This window comes from Drosophila albomicans, chromosome 2L (assembly GCF_009650485.2).
Source record: "Drosophila albomicans strain 15112-1751.03 chromosome 2L, ASM965048v2, whole genome shotgun sequence".
Taxonomy (NCBI): domain Eukaryota; kingdom Metazoa; phylum Arthropoda; class Insecta; order Diptera; family Drosophilidae; genus Drosophila; species Drosophila albomicans.
In genome coordinates this window covers 15680485-15702830 of record NC_047628.2, presented here as the reverse complement: position 1 = coordinate 15702830, position 22346 = coordinate 15680485, and the positions used below count along the sequence as shown (strand labels likewise).

At 36.0% G+C, this 22346-nt stretch overlaps 2 protein-coding genes across 3 annotated transcripts; both read right to left on the bottom strand.

The window, feature by feature from the left end:
- Positions 1-2138: 2138 nt before the first annotated feature.
- Positions 2139-3652, bottom strand: LOC117564430 (alpha-protein kinase 1). 2 transcript variants are annotated; one of them, XM_034243165.2, is made up of 3 exons: positions 3426-3652; positions 2878-3362; positions 2139-2812 (listed from the first exon to the last, which is right to left on the bottom strand). In XM_034243165.2, the coding sequence occupies exons 1-3, from the start codon at positions 3457-3459 to the stop codon at positions 2303-2305; spliced, it is 1029 nt and encodes a 342-aa protein (XP_034099056.1). In that variant the 5' UTR covers positions 3460-3652; the 3' UTR covers positions 2139-2302. The 2 variants fall into 2 exon arrangements, with proteins under 2 accessions (XP_034099056.1, XP_034099057.1); XM_034243166.2 differs by having other exon boundaries at positions 2161-2722; positions 3426-3645.
- Positions 3653-4706: 1054 nt separating this feature from the next.
- Positions 4707-8426, bottom strand: LOC117565458 (secretion-regulating guanine nucleotide exchange factor). Its single transcript, XM_034244560.2, has 4 exons — positions 7969-8426; positions 6404-6655; positions 5576-6342; positions 4707-4914 (listed from the first exon to the last, which is right to left on the bottom strand). The coding sequence occupies exons 1-4, from the start codon at positions 7993-7995 to the stop codon at positions 4794-4796; spliced, it is 1167 nt and encodes a 388-aa protein (XP_034100451.1). The 5' UTR covers positions 7996-8426; the 3' UTR covers positions 4707-4793.
- Positions 8427-22346: the final 13920 nt, after the last annotated feature.

Below are 22346 nucleotides of genomic sequence, written 5' to 3'. Positions count from 1 at the left end.
ATTATTTTCATTTTACCTTCATTTTTAGGAATTCTTCAAAATAGCTGCGAAATTTGACAGCTGAAATAGAAAATTCTTTAAAATTAAAAACAAAAAACTTCGTGTGTATTCCAAAAATTCAATTTGGTTTTTTTTATTTAATTTTAATTACATTTGATAGATGAAATAGAAAATTCCACTCTAAAATTAAAAATAAAAACTTTGTGTGCTTTAAAAGTTCTTTTTTTGTTTAATTCATTTTCATTACATTCGATTTACGTTCACTTTAGACATTTTTCAATTCCATATTTTATAAAATAACTGCATCTAAATAAATGACTGCGCAATTCGACAGCTGTAATAGAAAATTCTTTGAAATTAAAAACAAAATCTTCGTGTATTCCAAAAATTCAATTTACTTTTCTTATTTCATTTTCATTACATTCATTTTTCCTTCAATTTAAGATTATATTAAATAGCTGCATATAAATGAGTGCGCAGTTTGACAGCTGAAATAAAAAACTCCACTCTTTAAAATTAAAAACAAAAACTTTGTGTGCTTTTCAAAAATTCAAGTTGTTTGTTTTATTACATTTCCATTACATTCATTTTAATTTAACCCTATTTATGCATTCTTCAATTGCGCATTTACATTCATTTCGGGTTTTCAATTATTGTATTCACTCAATTCATTTTCTTTTTTGTTTGACAAGTTGTACAAGTATTTGATATTTTTCGCTTATTATTATTATAAACTATAATCACATCTATTTTGTTGTCTTTGCGTCACTTATTCGAGCTGCGTTTCGTTAATTTTAATCGGATTATTGATTAGAAGTGACTCAAGGGATTTACATTTATTCTACCGAATGTGTTCATTCCTCCAGTATATTTATCATAATAGTCAAATACGATGCTCGAAAATTCAAACATTATTTTAAAATTATTTTTTCTTAGAGTTTCGTAAGATGCTTTATCGATTCGGATGTACATTTCATCCACATTTGGTCGTTCGATATACCATGTTTCGGTGTTCAAGTTGTTTTGGGCTTTGATCATGCTCAGAATGTGATTATCCGACATTTGTATGTAATATTGATAAGCTGACATCAGTCTGTGAGTCGGTGGGAATTGATCTTCTTCCACTAGCATAAAATCGAAATCGCAATTCAACTGAATATTTTTAAAATTATTTCTGACCCAATTGGCTGCATCTGGATTGAGACATTTGACCATCAGCCAATAATCAAACCACGTATATCCATCAAAATGAGCAACCGATGCGTTGTCGGATTCCTTAATAGTCTTTAGAATCGCTTTCCTTATCAACTCTGACTGTTCCTCAGTCATTCTTGGTTTTCCTTCCGGAACTACAAATCCCAGCCTCACGATCTTCTTTTCCATGCTTGTTGTTACTTCGAGTGCCGCTTCAGAATAAAGACTGATTTCTATCCGAAAACTTGTGATGTGACAAATCACTTTTTTTGCGATATACATATGTAATCGCGATTGCCTATCGATAAATGTAAAAATAAATAAATAAGCGAAATATAAAACGATGATGATGCGATTTTATGATGCAAACGAAGAAGGCAGGAAGAAGCACATTAAAAACGGAAAACAACCGAATATGATAATTGTAATAATTACTTGACACTGAGGACATTCAAAAATTATCTGTTTCTATACGTTTGTTTATTATTCGTCAATTGACTTTACTTATTTTCGTTTTGCATCATAATAAGCAACTCGCTCTGCAACGATTAAATTTTTGTACAAAGTGTTCAAATTGAATTGATTTTCTTTAAACATTTTCTTGTGCCTTCCCTTTTTTCGACATTGGTTTTTTCTTAAAGAATTCCTAAGAAATTTCAAATAATTTGAAGGCGCCAAAATTGCAAGTGCAATATAAGCTGATTTTCATCGATATCGCACTTTGTTCAAAAATATTTCCCAAAATATGGCCACACTTTCAGAATCATTGCATTGCTCCATTAGCCGTCCCTCTCTTATGCTTTTGGAATGATGCGGTGGAAGCTTCTACTTAGCGGAACTTTCGGTTTAAAGAGCGTATTAGCTGTCCCTCTCTTACACATGGTCACCTAAGGAAAAATTCAGCGGAAATTTCTAAGATACCCGTTCTCTGGATTTTGAAAACTTTTTCATATTTCTGACGGCCGTTAATTTCAAAAAGAGAAAAAAACAGCATCGTGTTGTTCTTCAATTGCAATTTATTGAAACTATAAAAGTAACAAAAAGGAAATACAATTTCTGTAAATCGAACAGAATGAATAAAAATGACATTTAAGCAAATATTTAAATATTATTTGCTGTCCGGCTGCTGCGTCTTGTTGCTGCCACTCAAGTTGTAGTTGCCTCCGTAGATGCCACGTGGAGTGCGCGACTGTTGTTGTTGTTGCTGATGTTGTTGTTGTTGTTGTTGTTGCTGGGCATGCTGTTGCATTTGTTGTTGCTGCAACTGCTGCAGGACACGTTGTTGAAGCATCGCCTCATAGAGTATAGTTGCAGCTGCTGCACTGGAAGACTGTTGCTGCTGCTGGTGTTGCTGCTGTGCGACATTCTGGGGAAAATTGGCGGCCAACAGCTGAGCATAGACCTGGGTTAGGTCATTGACATGACCGCAGGCCAAGCCATAGATGGGCATGGACATGTTGTTCGGTGCACCAGCGACCAGATGCTGCTGCTGTTGGGCCTGCTGCTGGGGCAGTTGTTGCTGCAACAGCTGCAAATAAATGTGAGACAGTTCGTTAATAGTGGATGGCGTTGCACGTCCCGCCACGCCAGCATCGCCACTTGCATTTGGCGCCACAGACTGTACAGTAGAGTAGAGAAGATGTTGGGACTCGGTCGTGGGCAAACATTCCTAACGAAACTTACATTGCTCCCGACATTGCCATTGGCATTGACTTGACGTGCAGCCTCCGCCGCTGCCAATTTGTTGCGTTCATACAACGCACGCTCTGCTTTCCCGAATCCTGGTGGCAAGTGCTGTGACCTCGACTGGCTGCCCGACGACGCCGCCGACGACGATCCCGACGATCGCTTGGCCAACTTGCCATCGCCAGTGAGGGCATAACGCTCGGCTGCCTTGTGATAGCTTAAGCTGCCATGCTCCGGATGTCCCGTCGTATCGCCATAGAGAGCGCTCAGCACCTCGGCCAGAAAGCTAGTCGTTGACTCAGCGCTGGGCAGCTTCATGCTCTTGCTGCCCTCGGGCTGAGATTGCGGCTGAGGGGGCGCCGGTGGCGGTGGCGACGTTATCGGCGTCGGTATCGGTGTCGACAACTCTTCGGATTGGGCGTCGCCATCGACCATTGCATTGGGTCGCCAAATCTTCTTGGCCAACTGCTCGTACATGTTGGCTAAATGCAAAGTGGATAATTACCATACAATTTCGAGTATTTGTAACAAACTCCTTTACTCACGCTCCGCCGATCTTTTGGCACCGTGAGAATCCATCGAACTCGTTCACAAACTTTAATGCAAAACAATTTCGTTTCAGTCTCAAATTCTGCAATTTACTTTTGTTTACGTTAATTGTGCGTAAATCGATCTCTTTTGCTTGAAATTATTTATTTGACTTTTAGTGATTTGCTTATCGAATTAGTTTTACAATGAAAACAATAGCACGCTGTTATTGCCAAAAGTAACGAGTGAGAAAAGTCTGTCACATACATATGTAAACAAAAACGAAAAGGTTGCTCACAAAAATGGGCAGCACTGGCAAGCAACGTTTTTAGTTCCTATTGTGAAATGACACTCGCTTAATTCAGCCTTCGAGTGACAACAGGCGAACAAGCTCTAAGCTCATATATTTTATGTAGTTGACATAAATATGTATATAGTTTTCACATAAGAATGCATTATTTGTGAACTTTAAATAATGCAATTTGTGCAAACATGTCGAACTTGATTTTCAATTATTAATAAGAAAGCTACAGTCGAATGTGATCGAATGTGCTCGACTGTGAGATACTCGATACCCATTTTGTTGTAGCATCGCCTCATAGAGTATCGTTGCAGCTGCTGGTATGCTACATTCTGAGGAAAGTTGGCGGCCAACAGCTGAGCATAGACTTGGGTTAGATCAATGACATGACCGCAGGCCAAGCCATAGATGGGCATGTACATGTTGCAGCAAAGCAAAAAAGCAAAATTAGTATAAAATGTACAAACTTATATACCACAAAAATACAGAAAATATACCAAAAACTATATTTAGTATATTGATATATGAACTTCATTCACAATATACCAGATTGTCACCCAAAGCAACTAAAACCCGTACTAAATAAGCGTTTTCGGCAATACAAAAGTATATCTTAAATAACTCCTACAATTTTTATCTGATCGCAACCAAATTTTCAGGAATCTTAAATACTATAGCTATTATTGTATGTACCAATAATCGCCTTTTTAGCTTCAAGTATTACTTCGATTTTTGTCGATTTGCGTGGGTGGAAAAAAATTTGAAACAAAGTGCTGTCGAAAATTATACATTCATCTCTTATAGTCTCTGATATCTAAGGTGTTCATACAGACGCACAGACAGACAGTCAAGAACATACATATATACATACATTATGGGGTTGTAGATAACTCCTTTTGCCTGTAACATACATTGCCTGGAGTCACAAAGTTAAAAAGCTCTTCTACCCAATGGGTAGCAACTATAAAAATCACCAAAGGCGTTTTTTTTTTCTTTTCTGAAGATAACAATATGTTTATTTTAATCAAGAAATACAACAACTGAATTAAAGCGTCAACAGTACGAAATTAAATATGCATCTATCTTATAATGGAGTTGTTGGTCCCATAGCCTCTTCGACAGTTTCAACAATGGCATAACAAAATCCAGCTCCAGTGCCAGCTAATTTTGCAAATCCCGGCAGCTTTAATAGAGTTGGTTGCGATCTGGAAATAGTTTTCGTGATTGTTAATGATGATTCGTAAATAAAATTATGTTACTCTTATCCTATTCTACTCTAAATTGGTTAAAAATAAACTTAACAAACTCATCATTTGAAATTGAAATTCTTTTTTTCTCCATTGAAAGCAATGCATGTGAAGTTTAGATTTTGTATAATGGAAATTTAAATTGATTGCGTTGATTATTTAATTATAGTCAAATGATTAATTTAGAATTCATTGATATTCAAATGCTTCAAGGGTAGTTAAAACTGAAATTTAATTGAAAAAATAACGATTTTATAAAATGTGCTAACTTTAGCCTAATATAAAATTCTTTAAATGGTTTTCCATCAAAGATTTTTGAAGTTAAAAGTGCGTTACAATTGTTGCAACAAATTGGTTTTCAGTTTTAACTACTAATTGATTTTAGAATTCAAGTATTCAGTTTAAGTTCAAGATAATGAAAAATTGTTTTTTAATTGCAAGTTCATTCCCAGCTTTGAGCTGGAATCTATTGCTATAGAATTTAAGTATGAGGTGAAGTTCAAGTTGACAACAAATTGTTTTTTAATTTCAAGTTGATTCTTAACTTGGAATTGGAATTGCACTTCAATTACAAATCCTTCGCTAAGCTAGTTGCAACTTTGTGTAGTAATAAGCTTACAAATTCTCTGTGGCATTGTTGCCACAATTGCCGTGCTCGTTCCAGCCCCAGGTATAAATGTCGCCGGTTGTGGTCCGCAACAGACCGTGCTCGGCACCCATGTGGAGACGTGCCGGACTCTGACCCTGCTCCAGTTGCAGCCGAAGTGGCGTTGGTGTCGCCTGCTGTTCGCTGAAGCCACCGATGCCAAGTTGGCCATAGCAATTGCGACCCCACAGCAGGATGCTGTGCGACTTGAGGACGACGGCATTGTGGGTCCAACCGACGGCCAGTTGATGGACATCCTCGTCGAACTGAAAGGCATTCGACTGGCAGAATTTATTGTCGCCCAAGGCGATGATGCGTCGCCGGCTGCCCGCCTCCAGATCGATGCACTTGAGCAGCATATGATTCTGTCCGCTGACCAGCGACACAATGCGCAGCTCGTTGGGATTGTGCGCCTGGATCTTCACGACATTGGCGCGATGCAACGATGTGGCCGTAATATCCAGTTCAATTGGTGGCGGATCCATGATGCGCAATCGTCCGAATATATAAATTTTATGATCATGCGTTAGCACCGCACAATGCCGCAACCCGAAGCTGATGCGCTGCGCTGCCTCATCGCGTGGCAGACGGACTGGCATCGGACGACGGACGGCCATGAAGCCACGCTGACAAATGCCCAGCTGCTGAAAGGCATTCGAGCCCCAGACGAACAAACGCTTCGTCACTGTTATGGCACCCGATATATCCCAGCCGCAACTAATGCTTTCGATGGGCACTTCCTGGTCAACAAAAAAGAATATTAATGGAACTGTTTGCACTGTTGTTAAAGTTAAAGTTTACCTCGAAATATTCGGTGGGCACCATGCTGAACTCATTGTGGCACTCCTCCGTCGAGTTGAGACCCAATTGGCCGCGATTATTCCAGCCGCAGGCATGCAACCGACCGTTGCTGTCCAGGATGAGCACATGACCTCCGCCACCGCGAATGCAGCGCACCAAATGCGGCACAAACGAATATTTGGTCAGGCGTTGCGGTGACATGCACAGCTCCGATTCGTAGCCAAGGCCAAGCTGGCCATGAGAATTGGCGCCCTGTGCAGGCGCAGACGCAGACGCAGGTCAAAGGAAATTGCTCATTAATTTGCAATGCAAACGACATTTTCACCGAAAACCATTTAAAAAGTCGCAATTGAGTGTGCTCGATTGTGGAATACCCTTTAAATACCTTTTACTATGCACGACTGCCATATGCTTTCCATCTTAAAATGTTTACTAACTTTAGAAAATAAACTTTCTAAGAATTTAACAGCTATTTGTTTATTATATGAAATTGCTCATTAATTTGTAACCCTTTAAGGTATAGACTTAAGGGACTGTTTAAAAACGAAATACTAATATATGTTTATAATCTACTAAGTCCGATTATAATCCGATTGTGCTGACTCTTACTCTTAACAACTCTTTTTCTATAGAACACAATTTTTCTTATCTATTGAAAATTCCTGTAAACAATTTTATCTCTTCTTTAAAATATCTTTTACTATGCACGACTGTCATATGCTTTTCAACTTAAAACGATAACTAACTACAGAAAATTAAATTTTTTCTTAGGTACTCTTCAAAAATTTAGGAGCTTTATGTTTTTTACACAATTGTATTTCTTTTTGATAGTTACCAATAAATGTATCCAAATGATTACTTAAAAATGTAATCAAATAACTATAATAGTTGTTTGAACAGTTCGCGTATAAATTATCTAATAATATTTATTGTTTTTAATAGTGATAGTGTTAATTTAAATTTTATCTAACCTTTTTAAATAATAATTTCGTATTTCTTTTAATCGAATCGATATGCCTGGCTTAAAAGCTCAAACTATAAAATATTGTATTTCTTTTAAACAATATTCCACATCTTAACGGAACAGATTAAAAATAATATTATTCTATTATAGTCTTATTTCCAATTATACTATATTGCTAGAAGAGTGCTTGGAAATTTAAGGGATATACTATTTTTAATTAGACAATTTTGATCTCCTCTTGAGGCACAAACATTTTATATTTCTGCTCCAATTGTATCACTTTCTCAACACTTTTAAGAATTATCATAAAATTTGTAGACGTTGGTTTAGAGTTGTAAGACGAAGTTAGATAAGACATCATATAATCTCTATATAGAAACTTTTAGCTAATCATTTTTTCATTCATTTCTTGATTTGAGGGGATGACAAATTTTAGAAATTTGCATGAAATTTGGATACGTTTGCTTATGAGTTAAAAGACAAAGTTAGTTAAGCTTATATAATCTCTGCTGATTGATCGCGCTTTATATGTTCTTAGTTCTGCATTTTAAACATAATTTCGGTTGTCTTGAAATTTCCCTTTTAAGCGTTAGATTCTTACCCAGGCGTTAACATCGACGACATCCATAGCGACCACCAGTTGCACTAGAGACTCGAGGCGAGGGTCAGGGACGTGGCAAGTGGCGACGGCGGCGTTGCACTTCCGCTTTGTGTTTCACACGTTGATTTAATGCGCCGCAGTCACGCCAACAATGTCCGTATCGACTTCGCCTTTTTGTGCCAACCTCTGCTTCTACTGTTTCGTTGACTATTGCAGCTCGCTGTCGTCGTCGTCCTGGCACGTTGCGTTGCCCTGCGCTGCTCATGTAAAACTGAGACTCTTTGCTGCCGGCCAAATAACTTTTATATCGTTTCCTCGCTTTGCGCGTTTGTCCTTGCCGCAACGTTGCCTCAAATTGAATGCATTTATTTGATTTTACTTTTGATTTTCATTGAAAATTGCACATTCAATGCTTTGTTCTGCTCTCGGTGCAAACGTAAACAACGCAGTTTCCATTGCAGCGTTGCCACCCAGTTGTCATCAATTGTTTTGTTTACATTCTGCACGCATTATTTTTAATATTGTTGCCGGTTTGACGTGATGGCAACATGCGTATCTCATCTGTTCGCTTATCGCGGCAAGTATGCTGATCACGCTGTGTGCGATATTTGGTTCCGAAACATAATGAATGAAACACCCTGTGTGCAGTTCCAATATCTTAAAATATATCGTATAATTAGTTCGTTCTCTTTTATTGCGACTGATTCGTTTAGAAGTGGATTCAAATTTATACAAATCTTTTTATTTGGTTACTGAAAATTAAAATAATTATTATATATTAAACTATTTGGTTATTATAAAAATATGCATCTTTATTTACAACATTCAGAAATAGTTAAAATACGTTTTCATTTTATTGTAACAGCTAAATTAAAGCAAATATTTTGTTACATGAGAAATCAGAAACCCTTTAATATGTTTTTTTTTTGCAATTTTATATTACATAAAATAAACCTGAATGTTTATATTGAATTTATTTTGCAAAATAACATATGGTTATATAATATAATTTATGAATATAAATTTAAAGTCAATGTATACTATAAATCTGTATTTCAATATCAATATATCCTTTTATTTAATTGAAGAATACCTTTTCATTTAAACTTTATAGCGAATTTATTTAATCAAACTTGCGGCAATTCATTTCAATTACCTTGACAACTTTATTTGTCAACAATTTTGACAAAGCACCTTCTACTAGTAAAAACACATAATAGCTTATCATATTCGCGCCCCCCATTTAGTAGCGCAAAAAAGAGTTGTAAAATTGGCTTAAGCAGCTAGCCGACTTCAAAATACCCAAAAGAATATTTAGGAAGCATTAGTTATAACGCTAGTTGGACACACACAATCAATTTTCTGCAAACTGCCTCAATTAATTGGCCAGCTATAAAGTTACACAATTTTGCATGCAATGAAAAGCGAAGCGAAAATGACCTGCGACTGCGTCCGCTTGCGTGTGGCGACGACTTTTCCAGCGACGCGTCGTCGTTCAATATGAAAAGCATTAGTTTTTCATTTGTGGCGTTTAAGGTGTAGGCAAAGCCCGTTGCTTGGTCTCTGTTTTGCATTGCAAATGCAAAGCTCAAAGTGCATTTTTCACCTGACCAACGGCTACTATTTTTTTTCCTCCCTTTATTTTTTCCATTGGTGTTGCATGCTATCGGCACATTGCGGCATTTCTTATGTCCTGCAGTTAGGGCGAGTATGTTGCGCATTTGTTGCTGCCGTGATTTCAGTTGCTTGTAATTAAAAACTATAAAGTATGATGATTATCTCTAAGTGATGTCGAAGATTTAATGCTCTAACAGATCGTCAAAGCCATAATCGAAACTTACAATTGAATCTATTTGTGTATTTTTATACTTCTAGATATTAATATCTTGAATTTGAAGAAATTAAAAAGTGTTTTACTTAAGTTAGTGAAGAGTATTTACACTTCTCTGTCCGTTAGCTGTGTTTGCTAATGAATTTTCTTTCTCAATCTTTTTCCCTTATTGCTGGCGACAATTAAATCTTAATTAATATTGCTTGCACTTTAACCTTCGCCCTGAACTTTGACTGTGATAATTACAATATTTCTATATGCGGTTAGCGTGTCGGTCTAAGCGGAAGACGTGTAATCGCTTTATATGACCAAATAAGATATTAAATTGAACGAAAAGCTTACTACAATGCTCAAATACTATACTAAGTTGTTTTGGATTTAAAATTTGCAATTTAAATTGAAATTTGTTATCGAATTATTACAAAGAAACTTATGTTTGAAATGTTTATTATAAATTTTAATAACATCTAAAAAATTAGGGGAAATAGCCAACGAATTTAATATACATATTTTATATATTTACCGATAATTTATTTTTATTCATTATTTTGTTTTAAATTATTTTAAGTTAAGTTGTGTTCTTAAATATTATTCTAATCTCGTGAAATTCAATTTTAGCGCTTTGGAACTAACTACTAGCTCTTTCGACGAACTTGTTCCAAGCAAAACTCATGCGATAGTTTTATCACGTAATTAGTGTTGCAAAACGATGCATATAGTGTTGACTAACAGTTGAAACCGTAGCAAGCGCGCGCATTCAAATTCTTTGCGTGTTTTTTCCCGGGAGAGTAATTTCAGACAAAAGGCGAACGTGACTTCATTTTCCACATGTTATTCTCTTATTTTGCGATTTTTATGCTTCTTGTTGTCATCTTGTGCTTTTAAGACAAAACATTTCTTCTTTTGTTTTTTTTTTACACATTTTGGAAATTAAATCTAATTTGATGGCGGAATCTGTTGTGCTGGCTGTGTCTGGCTTTGGCTTTCATGCTTCACTCACGTTTGCCACGACCACTTGCCAACCACGTAGACCGCACACATTCCGCCCACAATGTTGAGGGTGAAAAGTGCACATGTTTGCATTTTCTTTGCATTGTTTTTTATATTTGCTCTTTCCTTTTTTATTTTATTTTTTATTTTTTTATTTTAATGGGTCGATGGGCCGGTGTGATGTTCTGTCGAGAAGGTCGGAAATGTCGATTGCCACTTGTAATTAAACGGTTGCTTTTTAATGCCAATTGTTGTTTCTCTTTTAACCTTCCTTCAACCAATTGAGTTATCAGCAGCTGTGCAAAAGACTATTTCCCTTTAAGCTTAATTAGATTTCAAATGAATTTCCCTTTAGCAGTTGTTTACTATTTAAGGTAAGAATTTTCAAAACTTTTAACTAGAAGATAACTTCTTTAAAGTTTACAAAAACATTTTTCAGATTTTTAATAATCTTTGTTTAAGAACTTTTAAAGTACGGGGACAAAAAAAATGATAAATTAAAAAGATAAATCAACGTGATTTTTGTTTGTTGCATTCATAATAATATTATTAAAATAATTGAAACATTTCAATCTAAATCCAAAAATGATAAAGTTAGTTAAAATGAATTTAATAATTTTTCTCTAAAAATAAAAAGCTAATATAATGGTAAAAGTAAATTCAATGAACAAACAATTGAAAAGATTAATAAACATGAATAACATATCAAATTCTAAATTACAAATTCTTCTCTTAAAATAAAAAGCGAATAAAATAAACATAAAAGCAAAAGGAATATTTTTAATTCCGCTGCCATTTAAAATTCAACTACTAATTAGTAATTCTACTGGTATCAATCACAGTGAATGCGATATCTAAGCTGTCAAATTGTATAATTGAATATTCCCAAATTTGATGGTAGATAACTTCTAAAATGCCTTATGCAGCTTGCTGAGCTCTTTTGCGGCCGGCAATTGCATTTGATGTGAGATAGACGCTGTCAAAATCAGAATCAGAATCAGAATTCGAATCAGGAACATAAATTTTGAAGTACTCGCTGTAGTAGTTAGACTGGCATGGCGAATGCATTTGGGAAACAAAATTCTACAATCGAAATGTGAACGAGTCGAATGTGAATGTCAAATGTCGAATGTTGATGTCGATGTCAGCGGACAAAAGTCATTTGACCACTAATCATGACTGCGGTTTCGGCCGTTGTCCATTGCTCGGTCAGGCCACAGACACACACACATCAGCACACACACACACTTATCAACACACAAACACATACAGAGAAACGAATTAAGGCAAAACCGTTGCCCAAAACCAATTCTCATTCGCAATCCCGTTCCGGTTACCATATATAACCATATAACTCAATGCACTGAGAAAAATACTTTTAAAATCAAGATATTGGTCTTAATACTAAGAACTTTGGTATTAGTAATATAAATTTCGGTCTTATTACTAAGAATTTATGCCTAAAAAATGCGTCAAGAACGTGAAAATCTTAATGCTTGATTTTTAAAATTCTTAATTCTTTCTTCAAGTTCTTGGTACTAAGACCAAAATCTTGATTTTAGAAAACACTTCGTGATTTCAAGAGCATTTAATATAAGAGTTCTTATTAATAAGAGGAAAAATCTAATACTTTTAGACCAAAAATCGTATTATAAGATCAAACAAAATTTTACATTATAATAATAATAATAATTTAATGTATGTTTTCTTTACTTTTTATTTGTTATTTTATTGATAAAAGGAAAAGCTTATAATTTAAAGACCAAAAATCTTATTATAATATCAAAAAATATTACATTTTAATTTATTGAAAAATGTTTACAATTTATTTGTTACTTTATTAATAAGAGTATAAAATCTAAAAGAATTAAGACCAAAAATCTTATTATAAGATCAACAAATTATTACATTGTAATTTACTATATTTTTTACTATTATTTATTATTTTACTAACTTATTATTTAATAGTGCCATTCAGTTATTCAGTTTTATATAATAAAGATCACTTTGAATATGAACCTAGGACCTCCTCTCTTAGATTTGCAATGAAGAATGGTTGAATAGAAATTCCGAAGAAGTGCAGAATTTTGTGACGTACTCGTAGATCTAATATTTCTTGGTTTTATTTTAAAATGTTTCCATTTTTCAGACTAATGTTCTTAGTATCAAGAATTTATTATTAAAGTGGTTTAATTTTCGGAACACAATTTGTGTGTTCTTTGGAAATTGGTCTTTGTTTTTCAGTGTACTCATTGGAAATGCGAATCAAATTCCCTTTCCGCACAGAGCAGTCAAATTATGAAAAGTGTGCACTTTGCGTCTGACACTTCAAATTAAATTTGAAATTTCAAATGCTTTTGGTCGGGTGGAGGGGGAGGAGAAGGGGGTACTTGCTGTGCATTCCCTAATTGCTCAATCAAAAACGTATGCAATTCCTTTGGGGGTAAAACCAGAAAGTCGAAGCTTAAAATATATATATGTATATATAAGAATAGTATTTTGAAAAACTGCGTTTCATACTTCAACTTTCTTGTGCGCGACGCGTCGCGACGGAAGTAAAACGGGAAGTGTTTGGCGGTTGAGCGACTCAGTTGAAGAAGCACAAAGTGGGCAAGTTTGAGGAGGGGGCGGGTGTTAGGTGGATAGAGGGATAGGGGGGTAGTTTAACGGAGGGAACGAAAGTGATTGCCACAGGCAGCGCCAAAGACAACAATGCCAAAGTTTGGCTACTGCCATTCCCCCAAAGAGCAATGCGGTTGGTCGTGAGGGGTAAACGAAACGGAAACGGAAGCGCATTGAGCAAAGTTGTTGCAGTTGTTGGCCTTTTGTTTCGCCATTGCAACGGTGACGGCGAAGGCAACGGCAACGGCAACCAGCAAAGCAATTTAAGTTAAACAAGCGCACAGAGTACACACACTGACACACACACACACCCACACATCGCCTTCCACTTGCCTCTTACTTCAGCTCCATCACACACAAGCCATTGTAGCTGTCAAATAATTTTTTTAAAAATCTGCTCAAGTTTTTTTCACATCGGATTTGTGCAGCACTTTTCAAAAAATTGTTTTCCTTGATTGACTTAAAGTTTCGACAACGTATCGCAAATCATTTCTCATGCCAGACGAGTCCATGAATCGAATTTATATAATATATATAGATTAATGCTGTCAACTTAAGAATACGAATTTATATATTCGAATAGAAGCACGAATGGAATTTTATTATGCTGTGTCTCAATCAACTTCAATATGAACAAGTAAGAAAGCTAAAGGAAAACAGTGTGGTAAAATTTTTAAAATATGTGTATACCAAATTCATATAAACATAAAAATACTAAAAATATACTGAAGGTTACACTTGGTATATTGATATGGTAATACATTCTAATTATATTACAAAATATACCAAAGGCTACATTTGTTATATATTACTTCATACAATATATACCATATAAGTGCAAAATATACTAGATTGTCGACCAATGACCTAAGACCTAAATAAGCACTTTAGACTAGACAAAAGTAGTTCTTAAATAACTTCAAAGATTCTTGCATTTCATGAAGGCACAAAACTATAATACCCTTCTAATTTATGGGTAGCGGGTATAATAATAATTATTTTTTTTTAATTTATAAAAATGGTTACTGAAATTCCTCGTTAATCATTTAACAGCATTATTTTCAGCCTTTCAAATTTAGACTATTCTTCAGTTATTTATCGAGTTTACTTTAGCGCATTTTAATCTTGTTAAGTAAGTGAAAATCTGCTTAAAAATAAACTATAAAACTGGGCTTAGATCACTAAAGATACTTACTAATTTGTGATTAATTGCTTCTAATAAATTTCGCAATAAGTTAAACTGCATATTTAGTTCACACTTATAAGGTGGGACTTTATCGATAAGTCGTTTCATTTTGCAAGTTCGAAGATTGAACAGCTACAAAAGCTGATGAAAACTAATTATATAGTTGCCAGCAAGTTGAGCAAGTTTTTCAATATTTCAAGACGAATGAATCCCCCATGGAGAACGAGCATTCGAATTCTCAGGCAATTTTCACTTTGCTCTCGTTGGCAAGTTGCGCCTGCTCGATAATTATTATGTAAATTGCTTAAAAATGCACCGCAGGTAAGCCCAAAGGATTCACTTTGTTCCGGTCGCCACTCGACTCTCTCCTCTATCTCCCTCCTGCCATCACTCCTCTGCCGTCTAGTCGCCTCAACGTCTCGTCGTCGCGTCGTTGCGTCGTCGTCGTCGTCTTTTTGGCCAGCCGTCGCGCAGCATTAAGCTTGATTGCATTAAGTTTGCTTTCGCCTTGCCAAGTGCAGCTCTACGGGGAGCGGGAATGACTCAGCTTGTCCTCATCATTCCCTGCCCGTCCTCCTCTTCGTCTTGTTTTAATCTATGCACTCGGAATTTCTTAGCGTGCATTCCGTATTAGCCAAATTTTCGCATGCTTCGTTGAATGCCTCTCGGTTGCAAGTGGAAAGTGGGGGAAGGCATTCTCCCCTCCCATCTGCCAGCTGATGGGTGTCGATGTGGCAGCTTGATTGAACCATTGCTGCACAGTAGTATGCAAATTATAATGGCTGTATTTCAATTTCTTTTCATTGCAGATGACAGCATTGCATTGTTTGTCTTTGGAAATTGTTTAATCAACTTTCTTTGGCGCTGCTTAAGGTAAGTGTCACGTCTTTTCCATTTTATACATTACACGGATACATTTGAATATTAGAATCTATCATTGTTAATTTTAATGTACGAAATATTATATAATATATAATTAATTCTTTCAATTTTGATTTCTCTCCAATGTTCATCATTATTCTAATTAAACAATTTATATATTTGAAATTAAACTAATTAAAGTAAATTTGTTGAAATATATTATTTATCTTCATTATTCTAATTAAAAAATTTGTATATTTTAATTGTTTGTTTAAATTGTTTAAAAAGAATAATCGTTAATCTTATAGAAATTTTTAAAAAATTATTTCTTGCATTCAAATGTTTTGAAAATATTTTGATGTAAATACGTTGCTCATAACATTTTAAATCTTTTTTGTAACTTCACAGTAAGAACAAAATCTTGAATCAAGATTGTTTAATGCCAAAATTGAATCAAAAAGGTTTATCCTTAAATCAAGAACTCTAAAAAAAACCCAATCCTAAAAATCTTATTTCAAGATTGTTTTGCATCTTAGATCAAGATTTGCAATGAACTTTTAAATATAGATTTTTGTCTCTCTGTATACGTAAAAGATTCATATAATTCCCGTATATTACATTCAAATTGTTGGAATAATACAATAATCATTTTTTTTACAAAAAAAAAATATTTTCATTTTTTACTTGAATTAAATCATTTTCCCATATTTTTCCTATTTTTTAACTCTTGTCAAATGTCAATTTTTTAACTCATCACACAATTTCTAAAAATGGTTTTTTCTTACGATTTTTGCTTTTGTACTTCAACTTTTATTTGCTTTTGTTGCGAATTTGCTCCATTGTATATCGTCTTTGGAAGTTTACTCGCAGTCGACAGAATATTGATGACTTTGCCCTTTCAATGTCCCAAATCTAAACTGAATGCACGGCCAACGGATGTGAGAAAGGTTGAATGCATCGATACAAGTTTCGATGCTGTTTAATCTTAAGAGATTTTCGCACATTGTGTGGCCGGTTTTCCGATTTTCCGACTCTCCGCTTTTCCCGTTGTGTTTCAGTTGCACATAAATAATTTGTGCAAATTGCACAAGTTTGGCTGGCCATCGACTTGGAATGCATAATGCAACGCTTTATTGAAATGTTGTGAATTTTTCATTTGTTGCTTGGCTAATTGCCACATTTGACTAATGGCAAGCATTTACCAGAGAACTAGAACAGATCCACTGTTTCCACTTTTGGGACTTTATGCAAATGAGTAGGAATGAGTGTGCGGTTCAGACTCTCGATGTCCTTGGGCTTCGTTGTCTGTGTTGCCGGATGTCTGGTGCGTCCTTCGAGTTACGCCTCGCAAAACTGTTTTCATGCCCAATGGGCAACTAATTATTTGTTAACATAACACGAGTGGCAATTTAAATGCAATTAAGTTCAGCTGCGTAGGCCAGTGCCACACAACTCCCAGACCTCATCACCGACCTCAGCTCGATGTGGCTTAGTCGACTCGACTCAAGTCTCTCGGCCTCTCGTTGTTGAAATGGCTCATTAGGGCGTGTCCTTCAAATATTCACTGCACAATTGAATGCAGTGCAGCGAATCAGCTACAGTTTCAGTCGCAGTTGGAAATGAAAGTCGTTCAAGTGGATTAAATTTCTTTAAGCCATGGCTGGATTTCTTGAACGAGTTATGCGCAGTTTAAGAAGGACACTTTTGAGTAATTTATGAAAGTCTAGCATCTTGAATTTTCTATCGTTGAAGAGCTTCGATATTTTTCAATTAAAAATGTGTCTAATAAATTTGTGCGAAACTTGATTGCAGTTGCATAATTGAATCGAAAACAATTGTTTAGTTGATTGTTTTCATAAATATTAAAGTGATTTGACCGAGACTCTTTTGTGTATGACAAATTGTTAAACATGCTTAATTCAATCTAAAGTCAACAATGCGTAGCAAGCAAAACTGCAGGTTTGCCTCCTTTTGCATGTTGAGATGCTAACTTGACAATTTAATTACCAACCGAGAAGAGACAAATATACATAGACAGAAAGAGAAAGAAAGCTTGGACCTTGACCAGTAGTCTATGCGAATCTCTCTCATCCAAATCCGATTTCAAATCCAAAAACTAACCAGCAACAGGCACTTCATTTTCATTTCTGTATTGTTTGTTTGCCAGACAGAAGCAGAAGCCAGAATGGCTGGCACGAAATCTATTTAGACAAGAATTGCTGGCCATGATTTTAGCCAAATTGCATTCACCCTCAAAAACTTGGTTAAGCCAAATGCGATTACATGACAACAGCACAAAGAATGCACAGTTCGAAACGCATGCTGAGAAGCGTCTGCTTTTATGAATCGAGATCGAGGTACTTTAAATACTCGAAAATTGCAAGGAAAATAAGCCAAGTAAGCCAAGAAATTAAACGAAGTGAAAAATAAATATTAGACTAATCAATTTTATTTGTTTAGCTCCTGCTTTTATAAAAGTTGTTAACAGTTGCAATGTTCAAAATTAGAGAAATGTTCTTTAAAAAAATGTATAAATTAATAAATTTATTTTAAATGAATTACTTCGCTTACTCCTTTAAATAAATATTAAACTAATTTTAAATACTGACCAGATTGACTCGCGAGCCTTTCACAATATGAAAGAAAGAGCATTTGACTTTCGTCATCGGTTAATTGCAGCATCATGATAGGGTTTTGAATGTCAAATGCAGAATGTAATGCTGATAAGACCGACAAAAGCTGTTCCCATTAAGCCACCAACAAAAATAACAATTGGACAAATGTGTGTGTGTGTGTTAGCTGGCAGACTGTCAGGCTGTTAGGCTGCTCTGGCCAGCCCGAATGAGATGCATGCAAATGAGCTGAATAATGAGCAGTCGCAGTCGTCGGTTCTGATCTGAGTGGAAGACAATGGACAGCAGCTTGTGTTGCCTAGATTGCTGCTGCTGCTCTTGGGTGGTAGAAGTTCAAGTTGACTTTGTGCTACTAATTTTGCAGCAGTTGCAGCAGTGGGAGAACAACAATAACTAGTACATTATGGGTCCGATGGCAGTGTCAAAGTGTCAGTAAGTCAACAGGAATGCACTCTGACATCACTCACAGGGACTGCGAGAGAGAGAGAGAGAGACAGAGAGAGAGAGAGATGGACGGCAGCAGGAGGATAGGCAGAAGAAAGTTGGATGCTGGAATTGCATATCCTGGGAATGGGTCAAGTTAAGTTCTGTTTGGGAGCCCAAACGGCCACTCGACTTAACACTTTGAATGTCATTAAAACGTCCAGTCGAGCGACTCCTCTGATTCCTGTGACTCCTTGCTGCTGCTGTCGTCTGACACTCAGTCAATGTCTCGCTAACAATTGTCAACAGGCTCAAGCAGCGTTCAGCACTGAGAGTTTGCATTGTTGCCTGCTGTTGATGGTGATGTTGCTCTTGTTGTTGTTGTTGTTGTTACCGCCTTTGTTCACCCCTTTTCCACTGCATTCCAACCATGATTTTTAGCCCCCAAAAACGTTTGTCAATTTTACGCCTGTCGACTTTCTGAGTTGTCCTTTTCGTCCTTATTGGCGCACGCTTCGCATGAGCTTCGCTTCGCATGTCGGCACATTGTTTTTACCTACTCCAATTGTCTTCCGTCGCCTAATCCCACTTGCTGAACTTTTCTCACAATTCCAATTTAAATAGACGCCAGCATTTCGCTTTTGGCTTGATCAGTACTTTGATTGTCAATCAGTCAGTGGATAGATCAATTCATTCAGCAATTGGTCAGCTTATTATATTAATTTGTCAATTTTTTCGAACGTACAAGCATATGGACAATCAATCAAGCAACCAATCAATCAATCAATCAGTCTATTATTTAGTAACTTTAAATTTAAAAAGTCGATGGCTTCTCTTTATCGCTTTCATCTGTTCTTTGATTGTTAAGCAGTCAGTGTATCAATCAATCACAGAAGCTGTAAGTCTATTTGTTAATCAGTCATCGGATGGAGCAATTAATTCAGCAGTCAACCTACTTAGTCTGCGTGAAATTTACTAATTTGTTTGTGTGCCGCTAAGTATTAGAGCAATCAATCAATCAATCATTGAGCACATGATAATTATATGATTTTTAATTATATGATTGATATATCTATTTCGTCATATTGTTATTTGCCTTTCGAAATAAATTCGGTTGTCAATCAGTGATTAGTTTGTCAATCATTTAATCAATCAATATTGAAGTCAATACATTCAATTATTATATTTTGATTATTCAATCGGCTGTCAATTGGCTCTCAATCAGTCTGTCAATCACTCCTTTATATGATAAACGATTTGTTAAATTTAGCACTACAATCGCCTGTCACTTGGCTGTCAATCAGTCTGTCAATCACTCGATCACAATTGTTTTGTAAAATAAATCTCCCAATTTTGTAAATTCACTATTTGTTCCAATAGCGATTAAATCGATATAGTAATCAATCAAGTTCAATCAGTTTGCGTTTTGCCATAGAATTTCTCAGTCAGAATGGAATATACGGTATCTGTGTGTGTTTACTTGTAAATGCAGCTCCAATTGGATGATTTTAGGCGCCTTCGGGACTGAAGCTGGGGGACATTAAGCGCACAGAGAGCCGGTGGGTCCAACGTTTAGAAGCTTATTAAATTGCCATTACCTAAGCCGGACATCATGCCGCCTCTTGGCACTTGTCTCTGGCTTCCTCTGGCCACCATTCACTGAATGTCACTTGCTACCTCCAGGCTGCCGGGATTTGACCAACAGAGCTCGCAGCTCGGTGCTTGATGCTCGCTGCTCGGGCGCGGCATTTGCCACTCAAACGAGGGATTAGCGGCGATGATGACAACAGCTTGACGTCGCATTGGCGACGGAGCGCGACAGGCAGGAGGTCCATTAGCTGCGTTCTCACTTTCTCGCTCTTTCCTGCTGGCTTTCTCTCTCTGTCTTGGGGATGGATGGCACTCGGCTTAGCGTTAGCATAGGAATTTACGAGGTGAAGAGCAAACGGGCTAACTGCATAAATTCAAAATATTTAACATTTAAATGACCAAAAATTAACCAATGAGGGTTTCAAGTAGAGACTGGGTTCGAAAGGAGAGAAAATGAATGTGAAATAATCCACAAAAGCTTGCACAGAGCCAAAAAAAAAAAAGAAAAGCATGTACTCGACAATATGCAGTAAAAGTCAAACTAGCGACAACAAAAGCCCGGAACTCTTGAATGGACCACAGTGAGTCGTAATAGTACTCCATACATAGAAGTACACTATAGTATATTCAAGTATGGACTAAGGGCAAGTCGTAATGTGCTTTAAATGCTATCGACGGCGACAGAGAGAATGCGAACAAGATCTCATCGGTTGCATTCATACGGCAAATATCAAGTGCATCATCATCAACAACAACAACAACAACAACGAGGCCAAACAACATTAAGCCATCCACGAGACGACTCAACTCAAGTTGCAATCTTTGCTTTTCCCATTTCCCGAATTCGCATCAGAATGAGATTGAGAATCAGAAGCCAAAAAGCGGAGTAGAGTTTGCCAGCCCTCGCTTTTGCTGTCTCAACAGCGTCCTTGGCGTCCCGTCCAGGCATCATCGTTATTATTCGCACTGAGCATTGAGTAAAGTACCGAATAATCTACAGGATAATGAGCATGAATGAACGTGAACCGTTTTCTTTTTTATTTTTTGTTTTTTTTGCATCGCTTTTCTCTCGTTTTGTTTGCATCGCACTGAAGTAGCGCCATCATAACGATGTCGAGGATGAGGTAAACCAACTGGAGCATGAAGGGCAATCCAATGTACTATAAAGCATAATAACAGTCCCCGAGGGCTGACCAAGTGCACTTAACTAAGCAGCAAATGCTGAAGTGCTTCGTCGCTGAATGCTTGTTTTAATGCTTGTTTCTAACCATAAATGAATTCGCTAAACGACAACAAGTTCTTAACCAAATAATCGCAATTAATGTCCAGTACATAATCCAATATTTTCATCATTAAATTAAGCAATTGAATTAAGCCTCATCACAGAATAAGGCATTTGCAACCCAAAAAAGTATATATATTCTTGATCAGCCACATCAGCTGAGATAATATATGTAGTTTTTAGCTTGGGAAGTACATTTTGCTACAGATAATAATACCTACAGTAGTTGTAAAAACAAAACAATCGGACAAAAACTTAAGAAGTTATTTAAAAAAAACTGTATGGCAAATTATGCTTACAGCAATCGGCTGTTTTAGCTGGCAATCTGGTATATTTTGCAATTAATTAGTACATTAAAATATTGATTCGGTATATTTTAAGAATAATGCCGTACTGTTTTGCTTTTATCTATTACGATCTATGGTATACTTTAAATGTAATAGTATAACAGATTACAAATATGATGTAATCTAGTATTTGTGGTAATTTATTTCGGTATATAATAATACCGCACTGTTTTGCTTTTATTCAAAATATGTACTTGATTAATTTGAACATAAAAAGAATTCTTCGCAATTATGAATAATGAAATTTGAATCTAAACAAAAAAGTAACAAATTCAAAGTCTTACTCTAGTCAAGTCTGAATACTGAAATAGTTTCAAATGAATATGCTTGAAAGTTTCTGGCTGTGTTATCAGGCGTTGCCTTATATAACTGGATGTTCGTAATGTTGAGCTATTATAATAAAAAATATCTTTTGAAATGAGCTTGCATGGACATTTTGTTGCCTCCGTTTGCTGTGGTCATGGATATTATATTTAATTTCATATTTTCCGTATTTACATAGAAAATTTATGACAGGGTCACAGCACACACATTCACATACATGTACACACAAACACACACACTCATACATATTGCTGGCATTTTGTCACTGGACATTTTTGTAGCCACTTTG

Excerpts from the sequence above, each read along its gene's own strand:
- LOC117565458 (XM_034244560.2), bottom strand. The coding sequence starts at position 7,995 with ATGGATGTCGTCGATGTTAACGCCTGG. Across the intron at positions 6,656-7,968 it reads TCGTCGATGTTAACGCCTGG|GGCGCCAATTCTCATGGCCA; the intron begins GTAAGAATCTAA and ends GCGCCTGCACAG. Across the intron at positions 6,343-6,403 it reads TGCCCACCGAATATTTCGAG|GAAGTGCCCATCGAAAGCAT; the intron begins GTAAACTTTAAC and ends TTTGTTGACCAG.
- LOC117564430 (XM_034243165.2), bottom strand. The coding sequence starts at position 3,459 with ATGGATTCTCACGGTGCCAAAAGATCGGCGGAGC. Across the intron at positions 3,363-3,425 it reads TGCCAAAAGATCGGCGGAGC|CCAACATGTACGAGCAGTTG; the intron begins GTGAGTAAAGGA and ends CTTTGCATTTAG. Across the intron at positions 2,813-2,877 it reads ATGGCAATGTCGGGAGCAAT|TCTGTGGCGCCAAATGCAAG; the intron begins GTAAGTTTCGTT and ends TCTACTGTACAG.